This window comes from Lissotriton vulgaris, chromosome 10 (genome assembly GCF_964263255.1).
Source record: "Lissotriton vulgaris chromosome 10, aLisVul1.2, whole genome shotgun sequence".
In the NCBI taxonomy this organism is placed as follows: Eukaryota; Metazoa; Chordata; class Amphibia; order Caudata; family Salamandridae; genus Lissotriton; species Lissotriton vulgaris.
In genome coordinates, this window is record NC_141698.1 from 410,984,619 (window position 1) to 410,997,154 (window position 12,536).

At 47.3% G+C, this 12,536-nt stretch overlaps 1 protein-coding gene across 1 annotated transcript in view; it reads left to right on the forward strand.

Annotated features, from left to right (window-relative positions):
- The first annotated feature begins 385 nt into the window (after positions 1–385).
- The window catches only part of EEF2KMT (eukaryotic elongation factor 2 lysine methyltransferase), a 381,112-nt gene continuing 368,961 nt past the window's right edge, over positions 386–12,536 (forward strand). Inside the window, exon 1 of the mRNA XM_086941230.1 lies at positions 386–613. Within this exon, the coding sequence (XP_086797356.1) occupies positions 536–613 (78 nt within the window). The 5' untranslated portion in view covers positions 386–535. The remainder of the gene's footprint in view (positions 614–12,536) is intronic.

The window sequence follows — 12,536 nt, forward strand, 5'->3', positions numbered from 1 at the left end:
AGGTGTCTGATCTTTAATGTGTGACAGGGTTGTTTGTCATGACATAAGCTATCTTTTCCTGAAGAAAATCTTTTGCTTCGTTCATAACAATGCAGCTTATTTCTGACCATTGAAGTAAGTAAGCCACAGCAGATTTACTATAACATGTGTCCATACTGCCAATTTCTGTGGGGAAAGAGTTTAAAAAAATAAATGTTGCATGTCAGACTCCACATCCTTTCGGCTACCACCTCTTGACTACTAATTTATAGAATGGCAGAGTATATTTCTTTACTTTCCAGCACTGATAAAGGAATGCTCGCCGTTCCAGAACAGCACCGTTCACGTGGACGGCACGCATTGAAATGAATCACGCCCTGCCGGCTGACGACTATTAACTTCCGGGTGGGGCACGTAGAAACCACGAGGAGCTGGAAACGTTCGGTTTTTCTCTTGTGTACCTCCGGAGGAGACAGAAAAATACCAACGCCAGGAACACAGACCGGCGAGATTCTGTGGACTTCTCGTTTAAGTATTTTACCCGGGCGGCGTGGTTATGGAGCAGCAACAGCTCATTGCTTCCTTCCAGCGTCTCTTCCTCGCTGGGCGACGGTTGTGTTCCTTTCCCTGGGCGGTGAGTACAACGAGCGCCCCCTTACTCCCGGAAGTCCAATGGAGATCTGTTACCGAGTGTTTATACCTACGGATTGCTTTCACTCGTATCACGTGGTCCGTTAAGTGTTGCCGACATCAAAGATAGTTACACTGTTTCCGATACACAAAGTGGATAGGATGACAAGATGGCTCCATGTGACCGGCGCACTACTTTTCCATTCCTGGACTTTGCATCCTGGGAGTTGTAGTATTGGTTAATTTGATGTGTATTAATTGGATCAACACTTCTGATAATATTGATATGTAATAGTACAATCCATAAGTGGAAAAGCGGTGAGTGACACCGAGACATCTTCTTACGCTACTTGTGGACAGTTGGGAGACTAGAGAACCAGCATTCTCTGTGACACTTCTAGTAGGTCCACTCCCTACCATGGTCTGCAGAGGAGGAGCTATTTGGCTAATTTGTTGTACACGCTTTAGCCACCATAATGATTTATGGGCTAGAAACAGCCTCATCTGCCAAACCACTGGCGTTCAACATTGATTCTTTTTTTTGTACGTACAAACTATTCACGTGGAAACTCAAAAGGTTTTAGACGCATATATATATTATTTTTGTTACTTTTGTGCATTTTTTACCTGTTAATGCACCCCTCCCCCTTTTTGTAGTTTCTTACAGGGTCGCAAAACACTTCTAAAATACATCTTACTACATACGTTATCTAATTCATAATCAATACAATATATAAAGTGCAAATATAAACACAGATATACTTTAAAATCACAAAGCAGCAAATAGATCAGTTCTAACATTATTGTTGTTTTTTGAAGGAAGCTAATATACGATTTCAGAAAGTGTTAAGTGCTAAGAATCCCTTCCAAAATGCCGAAATACAAGTCCAGGTGCTGTGTGCGATTTCAAAAGTGTCAAGTGCTAAAAGTTCTTTCTCTAAAGTGCTGATGTGGAAATCGAAGTTTTAATCCTAGGTGTGTATGTGTATATGAGTATGATCTCGCCAACAACATTGCTATATACCACCAATCCCAGACTAAAATGCGGCTAATACCTAAATATTTTGAGCAGTCCAACAAAACAGCATTCGCATCTACTGGGACTGAGTAATACTCTGAAATTAATGCCCAGATGCATCAACCTTTTTAGGAAGTGCAAACGGTGCGATTCGCATAAATCGGCCTTTTGCACTTCCTAAATTGGTTACTGGGATGCATCAAGCATTTTTTGGAAATCGCTTTTTTTGCGAGTTCCAAAAAATGCGATTGCTGTTAAGGAATCGCACATTTGCGATTCCTTAACAGCAATGCATCATCCCCAAAACATTTGCGATTTCCAAAATTGCAAATGCAAATTACCACGAAGTTGAACTTCGTGGTAATTTGCAAAAATGTTTAAAAACGCATGAAAATGCATTTTTTAAACGTGTACGTTACATGTGTGTATGTAACTCACATGTAAAAGTGCATTTCATGAGTGCAGGGGGGGGTCCTTTGGACCCCCCTCTCCACCCTTGAAAGGCTTTGATGCATTCCGAATTGAAATTGCGAATTCGCAATTCCCATTCATTCCTATGGGCATTTCAGCCCATAGGAATGAATGGGAATATCGGATTCGCTATTTGGAACTCGCAATTTTATTGGAATTCGGTAAAAATTGCGATTTTTACCGATTTCCAATAAAATAGCGAATTTAATGATGCATTGCCATTTGCGAATCCTTAATTGCGATTCCTTATTTTTCGCAATTAAGGAATCGCAAATGACAACGTTGATGCATCTAGGGGTATGTGCCGAAACGTCCATCCACTGAGCCTGGGTTACATTCACCACATTCTCACGTGACCACTTGGCTTGCATTCTTAGGAACTGGGTCTGGAAGTTAGTTCCTTCTAAATTCAACCGTTTTACCCAATTGAGACTGTTTTTTTATAAACCTGCACATAATGAAAGAGAGCTTCAAATATCTCCCGGATTGTTTACATTTGCAGTGGCTGGAGTTTCTTTAGGATAGATATAATTTGATAATATATCAGTTGATTCTTCCTCCAAAATATCAGAAAAAGAAGCTGAGCATTCTCCCATGAAATCACGGCCTTATTCACCATCTAGTCTCCAACGTCCCCCAAACTATATTTCTCCAACATCGAAGCTGCCACCTTCAGCTCCACATGACTCCAACACTGAATGGAACTTTCAGCATGAGTATTTGGAACTTGTAACCATCGAAACAATTGCTTCTGCTTAGTTCTACAAACTATGAGTGTGCGATACCGAACCTTTTTGGTGCACTTCTCCAAGGAAATGTTAGGATCCAGACAGCCATGCCACAAAGAAAAGAGTTTGCATTGGTTCAGAACTGCATACCTAGCACAGTTCAGCACATGGACTGCTAAAGAATACAATTTAAAATCTTGTAAGGCAACCCACCTTGGACCTTCTGCAAAGACGGCCTCTCCATACTAATACTCGGATTTCTCTTCTCCCATATAAAAGAACTAAATCGATCTATTGAGCCTTTGAAAAAAATGATGTAGTATGTAGAAAATGGATGTGGAAAACAATTAAACGGAGGTTAAATATGCATTTTAACTAGTGCCACCCTGCCAATGATTGAGATTGGCATATTTCCCCACCGTTCCAATATTGCCTTGGTCTTAATGGGCGGAATAATTTAATTCGTACTGATTCTCATATTTTCTGAAACCCGTATAGAAATCGGAAAATACTTTTGCTGATAGTCCTTCTGAAGATTTGAAGGCAAAACGGAAACATCTGTATTAAAAACCAGAATCTCGGTCTTAGATATTTTCACTCGGTATCCTGAAAGCTGTGAACATTGGGAAAAGATGCTAAACAGTTATTCAAATACTTCCCTTTCAGGTGCAAAATATAACACAAGGTGATCCACATACAGTTTAAGTTTGGACATTCTAGGCAGTGTTGCTTTAACTCCTTCCCTTTGACGAATAAGGTGAGCACAAGAATAAATTAAAAGGATAAAAGAAGTTGGAGAGCGAGTGCAACCCTGCCTAGTGCCTCGATAAATCTGGAAGGGTTCCAAGACCTAGCTATTAAGTGATCCTGTCACAGTAGCCTGATACAATTACGCTTTTGTCCTGGTGCACTGGGAGGGAACCCCATAGAGTCTATTATCAAAAATAAATAATTCCCATTTCACAAGGTCAAAAGCCTTCTCTGCATCATTAAACAAGACCACTGCAGGAGTCTTAGTGAGATTGACATCATCAGTTGCTTCTGTCAGATAATGTGTGTTATAATATTGTTGACTGTCAGTAATAAACCCGGATTGGTCTTTCCCAATTAACTTCTGCCAATTTTGCTACTAAGATTTTCATCAGATTTTTGTATTCTGAGTTCAGATTGGGCAGAATGAGTATTTATCCTCTGGGTCTTTATCCTTTTTAAGAAGGCACGTAAATAGGCCTTTTCGAAAAGAGGGTGGAACAGAACCATCAATCAAGATATTAAATAAGGCAGTCAAAGGGGCTGTCACCTTTATAATCGATGCCTGGTACCACTCTACAGGGAACCAATCGTCTCCTGGTGCTTTCCCTCTTGACAAGGATATGACAGCAGCCTCTATTTCTAAGGGTTATATTGGATGTACCACATTTAATAGATACCATCTGATAGCTTTGGAAGAGTGATATCATAAAAAACCCGCATATCTCTCCCATCCAAAGATGGGCCAGCTTCATATATAGCTAAAATACCCTTTCAATTTGCGAGACTTCCCTGACCAAGGCACCTGTTAGTGGCTCCCAAATGTTATCCACAGTATTTTTAACTTGTCAGGGTCTAGCTCGCTAGGCTAGCAATTTTCCCCAAACTCTCTCCTTCTACAATTGTTCACCATAAGTTCTAGTGCTAATAATTTACTACTCTAAAGGAAACATCTGCAACAAATCCTTAAACTGTGCCCTTGCTAGATTATTAGAGAAAATTTGAAAGAAAGAGATATCCCCCTTCATAGTAGCTTTACACACTTTTCAATTGGTCTCTGACGAGAAAGTGTGTTGATTTTCATTAAAAAAACAGATGCTGTGACTTCATTTGCATGAGAAAAAATTGGTCTGTGAGTAATGCTCTATTAAAAACCCACCACTTAGCCCGAGGAGTCTCATTACCGGGCCCATGACATCGAAAAGGCCTTCCCAATCTGACCCTGGCACTATAATATGCTACAAATACAAAAAAAAACACATCACTAACACAATTCATAAACATAACACCCATCCCTAAAACTTACTGATTTCCCAATATTCTCCCTAATGCGCCATTCGTTCTATCTTCCACCCTAATTTGCTCATCATTCATGCACCCTTCCCTATCAGCCCATGCAAACGTCTTATAACCTTCACCATAGACCTCCTGTGCCTTCTGAACCACCCCATCCCTCCCCCTCTCTTCAAAAGCACACTGAATTTGCTAAACCCACACTGTGGCTAACCAGCCCTTGCCACCCAGAAAGATGTGACAAAAGTGTTTTCTGACCCCACCCTAAGACCTCAAACATCTATAGTGGCATCACAAATTCACACCTTAGATGCTCGCAACTCGTTTTCCTCTCAGCCAAGAGATGGCACTCATGCCTTAAAATAACAACAAAAAAACGAATCAGGACGAGCCAATGACACTTCTTCAACAATGTTTCAGTGCACCAGCACACCACATCTAATCTCCTGACAAAACATCCTCTTCTCCCTATTCATCTTGCATCTAACTATGTCCATAGCTCATGACCCAGTGCCCCCGCCAGAACCTTCTTGGCACAACATTAATCCAGTGTATATGCCAGACCATAACTGCTTCTAGTGTGACAAATCCACCATCATCATGTTAAGGTGTGCTAGCCCGACGGCTGCACTAATCCATTTTCCGCTGTGTTTGATCAGTACATCAGGACAGCCTCTTCTTATAAACAGGTTTGCTGAATAGGGCAAAAGGTTTACCCAACCCATGCCTGTGCTTCCCTGTCAAGAGACCCTATTCTGTCTGCTGTGAAGTCCAAAGGATCTTCCAAAAAGACAAGAATTGTCCTGTTTAGCCAACCCTTTAATCAACGCGTGCCCCATGATCTAAATTAATGTTTTTTCATGGGGCCTTGAAAATGTTCTACAAGAAATATACATCGAGCTAATCAACTTTAACACTTACCTCAATCCCCTAAATAGACTAATATAGCTCTTGCAAGAATCTGACTTACACATTCCTATCCGTATGATATCTTCTTGGGGGAAACCTAATCTTTCTACTCCAATTCAGAACCACTGCGTTCCATACTGTGCTGCTTGTAGCCCCAATAAACTCCATACCTTTAAAAAAAGCATTTGCAATGTAATAGGTCTCGCATTTATGAAACGCTCGTAAATGCGACACCTATTGCATTGTAAATGCTTGTTTGTAAAAGCGCCCATGCAGCACTTTCACTTTAATGTCGGCTGCTCTCTTTTCCTTAGACAAGCGTGTCTTAAGAATGGGGCGCGGCTGCAATTAAAGTGAAAGTGCGGTATGGGGCACTTTTACAAAAAGAAGCAACTCCAAACTGACTTCAGACCACAGAAGTCAGCCCCTTCTGTCAAACAGAGGGAATGCCTACAGGGCGGGTCTGTGCTGCTGGTGATTGTTATGTCGCACCCGTGATGAAATGGGTGCTCAGTAGGGTGTCCCGACCTTGGGTCCGAGGGAGGGGTGCCTGGGGTCTTGCCCCCTTTAGAACCTGGCCAGATGTTATGTGACAGCAGTTTAATAAACCGACTGCCGCGGACGTGACGTCAGTGGACGCGCGTATGCGGTAGCCATAAGCAATGCACCGCAGGCTCCGTGTTTTTATTTAAAAGCAGGCCACGCTCTCCCTGCCACGCTAAGGGCCTGATCAGCAGTGGTGCCTCAGCACCGAACACAACACTGCGACGGAGGCAGGCGTGTCCCCGCCGTGTTCCTGCTATGTGCCGGCTGCAAGAGGTGTTTCTGTGCCCCGCAGTGGTTGTGCCACTGGGATTCCTGAATCGGCGGCCCGGTGCCATGCAAAGGTCAGCGATGCCTGCAGGATCTGAGATCCACATTCCCAGTGAGATCGGGACGGCCAGACAGCTCCCGTCGGAGCATACGCCTCACTCCTCACACGCACATGGCTTCTGATGACGCGCAGGTGCATTAGAGCCCTCGGGGCCTCCACGGCGTCATTGGCCCTGCTGCGGCCCACGCACCCACGTAGCTACTGCCCTGTGCTCCTGCCATTCCTGTGAGTGAGGGAGGGACAAAGCAATCCCTGCCATATCTGCGGAGTGGAAGCGCTCCTAGCCCACAGGGAGTGACGGTGGCATAACACCCAGACTCATCACAGCGCGTTGCACTCCAGGCACTTACCATGTCCACAATTCCGACGTTTGTGGTGGAGGGGCCCACATCAGCTCAAGCACCCAAATGGAAGGAGTGGGTGGAGCATCTCATTATATTTTTTGAAGCCACGAAAGTCCACAAGGACCAAACGAGAGCCATGCTACTTCACCTAGGGGGTAAAGACATTCTTCGCATCACAAATAAGCTTGTGGAAGCTACCCCCAAAACTCACCACACCCTCATCAGTGCCCTCACAGGCTACTTCGAACCTAAGGCAAATCAGGATTACGAGCGATTCATTTTCCGCCAGGCTAGACAACTGCCCGACGAATCGCTTGATACCTTCCATGCCCGGCTCAAAAACCTGGCATCTACGTGTGGCTTCAGGGACGAGACAGAGGAGATTAGAAGGTAAATAATCCAGGAATGTGCCTCTGCAAAACTTCGTGAACGGATTTTAGAAGAATCCAGCAAGCCGTTGACGGACATTCTAACCCTAGGGCGTACCAAAGAATTGTCCAAAGCCAGAGCAGCTCATATGGAGGTGGCGCTGCAGTCGCCTGTCAGATTGGAACTGGTAAACGCAGTTTCGACAAGGCCCACATACCGACCTAACAAGAAGAAACCAGCAAGTAACCCGCAGGGAAACCAGCTAAACTGTGGCTATTGCGGGGACCATCTCACAAGGCAGCTGAATGCCCAGCGAAAGGCAGTCTATGCACTGGATTTGGCAGGTTCAACCACTTTGAAAACGTATGCCGCTTGAAGAGATACAGAAAATCCAAGCCAACGGTCAACTTAGTACCCGAAGGAGGTGGTGAAACAAGCGACATGGACGATGACGAGGAGGAAGAACGAGCAGTTCACAAAGTGCACATGATCGGAGCAGCGACAAGTCGACACAGACGGCTTCCTCAGTGCCACATTCAAGTCGGACAACACAATGTCACGGCTGTTGTGGACACAGGAGCTACCATAAAAATAATGTCGGCAGCTCTATATGAAACTATGCACCCGGCACCCACACTGCAATCTACGATGATCACAGTCTTCGCCTATGGTCAGGACAAGCCGCTGAAAATACGAGGACAATTCAAGACAATGGTGACCTACGAGTCTAGATTGGTCACCACCATGGTGTACATAACTGAAGACGGACAGAGCATGCTCTTGGGCTGCCGAGCAGTGGAAGACCTATGCATTGTAACTTTTGCGTTCGAGATACATCAGGAATCTGTCCAGCATATACTCGGAGTTTGCATCAGTATTTGAGGGAATCAGGAAATACAAAGGAAAGGAAATATACCTCCACATAGACCCCACGGTGCAACTTGTGGCCCTCTAGCATAGACGAGTGGCTTTTCACCTACGCCCGTTGCTTGAACAAGAACTGATTAAGCTGGAACAGGCTGGCATAATTGAAAAGGTGACGGGATCCACGCCATGGGTCTCCCCAATCGTCGACACTCGCAAACCCAAGCAGACTGGGGCCATAAGAATATGTGTGGATATGAGATTGCCCAATGCCGCCATCAAAAGGGGGCGCCACATCACCCCGACCATTGATGACTTGAACGGAGAAATGGCCGGAGGGTGTTGGTTTTCGAAGCTCGACCTGTGATCCGGATACCACCAGCTCGTCCTGCATCAAGCCTCAAGGAACATCACAACATTCTCCACCCATGTCGGACTCCGAAGGTACACCGGTCTGAGTTTTGGGGTATCTAGTGCAGCTGAGGTGTTCCAAAATGTGATCCATGAGCTAATCATGGACATCCCAGGAGTCATCAATGTAAGTGATGATATCATGGTACATGCCAAGTCTATCTCCGAGCACAACTCCCGCCTAGTTCAAGTACTTCAGAGAACCCGAGACCCTGGACTCGCATTACACTAAGAGAAATGTGAGTTCCTCAAAACTAAACTGCAATTCTTTGGCTACACCTTCTTGGCAGAAGGGGTGAATTCGGACCCAGACAAAGTCTGCGACTTCAAGAACACACTGCCCCAGCCAACGTCACAGAAGTTTGCAGCTTTCTTGGCATGGTTAATTATTGCAGGCAATTTATCCGATACCTCACGACCCTCACTCAACCATTGATGGCTTTAACCAAGGACTCCGTCCCTCGTCTACAGACCACCAGGACCCCGGCCCCAATTCCATCGCCAACCTCATCAGCACGCACGCGCTGACCTCCACCGACTACATCCTCCTCGGAGACCTGAACTTTCACCTGGAGAACAACAACAGCAACTCCTCCACCCTGATCGACAATCTCGCCAACCTCGGACTGAAACAGCTCGTCACGACGCCGACCCACAGCGCCGGCCACACGCTAGATGCCATCTTCTCCTCAAGCCCTCACGTCACCTTCAGCCACGCCTCCGAACTCACCTGGACAGACCACCTCTGCATCCACTTCTTCTGAAAACCCCTCACACACCACCGCACTCTACAGACCCCCCCGCCGCTGCTGGGGCAAAGTCACTGAAGAACAACTACAGACAAGCCTCGCACTCAACCCTCCAACGAACCCCACCAACTCGGATGAAGGTGCACTCACCCTCGAACCCTGGATGAATGACTGCGCCAACACCGTCGCCCTCTGAAAAACCCCACCAGCAGAAACACCAGCAGAAGAGTCAGTTGGTTCACCCTGGAACTCCTTGACTCAAAACGCACCTGCCGGAAACTGGAAAACATATGGCACAGCGACAAGACGCCAGACAGCCGCACTGCCCACAAAGACGCCGTCCACAACCACCACCACCTCATCAGGACTGCCAAAGGAACCTCCTTCACAAACCGCCTTGACAACAACGCACACAACAGCAAGGAGCTCTTCACCATCGTGAAGGAACTCTCCAACCTCAGCTCCAACGACATCCCACCATCGCAAGCCCTGTGTGATTCCCTCGCCACCTTCTTTCATCGGAAGATCACCAACATCCATGACGGCTTCAGATCCCGGACGACCTCTGCCGACCACACCGCACCAAACCCCCCCGCAGCCCACCGCCCACGATACCCTAACAACCTGGGCCAACGTGCGCATCGAGGACACAATCAAGACCATGGGAACAATCCACTCCGGTTCCCCATCCAACCCTCTCCCGCACCACATCTTCAACAAAGCCAGCAATTGCATCGCACCCCACGTGCACAAAATCATCAACCTCTCCTTCGAGACCGTCACCTTCTTCCCTGAGAACTGGAAGCACACAGAGATCAACGCCCTACTGAAGAAACCCAAGGCGCATCTGAGCGACCTCAAGGACTTCCGTCCCATCTCCCAGCTTTCGTTCCCAGCAAAGGTAATAGAGAAGATAGTAAACACGCAGCTCACCCGTCACCTCGAAGACAACAGCATCCTGGACCCACCCCAATCAGGTTTCTGCAGCAACCACAGCACCAAGACCGCCCTCATGGCCGCCACAGACGACATCAGGATCCTACTAGACAACGGCGAGACGGCGGCTCTCATCCTCCTGGACCTCTCCGCCGTCTTCGACACCATCCACCATCAAACACTACGCACACGCCTCCACGACACAGCGATCTGAGACCAGGCCCTGGACTGGACCACCTCCTTCCTCTCCGGCAGAACTGAGAGAGTCCGCCTCCCCCCGTTCCGATCCGATGCCTCCGAGATCATCTGGGGCGTCCCTCAAGGATCTTCCCTCAGCCCGACGCTGTTCACAGTCTACATGGCTCCACTGGCAAGCATCGCCCGACAGCACGACCATAATCTCCTACGCCGACGAAACTCAACTGATCCTTCCCCTCACCAAGGACCCCCGCACCGCCAAATACAACCTCCAGCAGGGAATGAAAGCCATTGCAGACTGGATGGAGGACAGCCGCCTCAAACTGAACACAGACAAGACGGAAATCCTCATCCTCGGGTCCAACCCCTCCGCATGGAACGATTCTTGGTGGCCCACATCACTGGGGTCCCCACCAACCACGCACGCAACCTGGGAGTCATCCTCGACTCGAAACTCTCCATGACCAAACAAGTCAATGTGGTCTCCTCCACCTGTTTCAACACCCTCCGCATGCTCCGCAAGATCTACAGATGGATCCTGACAAACACGAGGAAAACAGTCACCCGGGCCCTAGTCAGCAGCAGACTCGACTAGGGAAACGGCCTCTATGCCGGAGCCTCGTCCAAACTCCTCAGCAGACTACAGAGAATCCAGAATGCCTTTGTACTCCTGATCCTCGACGTCCCGCGCTGCAACCACATCGCCCCCCACCTGAGGAACCTGCACGGGCTCTCCGTCGACAAAAGAATCTCCTTCATGCTCCTGATCCACGCACACAAGGCACTCAACAAAACCGGCCCAGCCTATCTCAACAGCCGACTCTCTCCTTCTACGTACCCAACAGGAAACTCCCCTCCGCCGACCACGCCCTGGCAACGGTCCCACGCATCCGGAGAACTACTTCCGGAGGCAGATCCTTCTCCCATCGCGCCGCCAGGACCTGGAACACCCTCCCCCTCTATCTGCGACAAACCGAAGACCTGCTGACCTTCAGGAGACAACTCAAGACCTGGCTCTTGGACCAATAGCAGCACGTCCCCCCCCCGCGCCATGGAACCCTCACAGGTATGTAGTGCGCTATATCCCTACTAATATAATAAAGAGAGAGACCAAACCTTTGAGGCGGGTAATCTCAGGAACCACAGCACCAATCACAACACCCAATACAGCATTGGAAAGGGCAGTTGCAGCAGAAGGACATAGGCTATTCAGACGCCCACCATATACATTTAAAAGGTGAAAGAACCGTGCCAGCAAAGTAGTCCCTTGTGGGCGTGTCTGCGTTGTGCTGGGGGTGTGACAAACGCTGGGGGCGTGTGGTACGTTCCGTCCTTCATGCCATGTCTCATATTGTGTGCTAATCCCACCCTGCTCCCTTTAAATATCCCTGCAACCCCATAATCATAATACACCCTTGCTCCTTAAAATACCCTAACACCCTTAACACCTTGGCTGCTATGGCTTTTCCCCTCCTGTGCTGGAAAATGCTCCAGTCCATTATTCATGACGAGCTCAGCTCGTCATAAGCACAGCTCAACCGTACCTCATGACGAGCTGAGCTCGTCATGAGCAGGGAAGGGGTTAAACACTAACCCATCTTAACCCTATAAATATACCCTGTACCCCAAAACCCAAACCTATCCCTAAACCCTAAAAATACCCCTGTACTCCAAAACCCAAACCTAGCCCTGAACCCTATAAATACCACTGTACCCCAAAACCCAAACCTACCCCTGAACCCTAAAATACCCCTGCACACCAAAACCCAAACCTAGCCCTGAACCCTTAAAATACCCCTGTATCCCAAAACCCAAACATACCCCTGAACCCTAAAAATACCCCATAACCCAAACCTAGACCTGAACCCTAGAAATACCTCAAAACCCATACCTGTCCCTAAACCCTAAAACTACCCCTGTACCCCATAACCAAAACTATATCTGAACCCTTAAAATACCCAAACACCCCAAAACATATACCTCAGTACACCAAAACATATATCCCTGGACCCA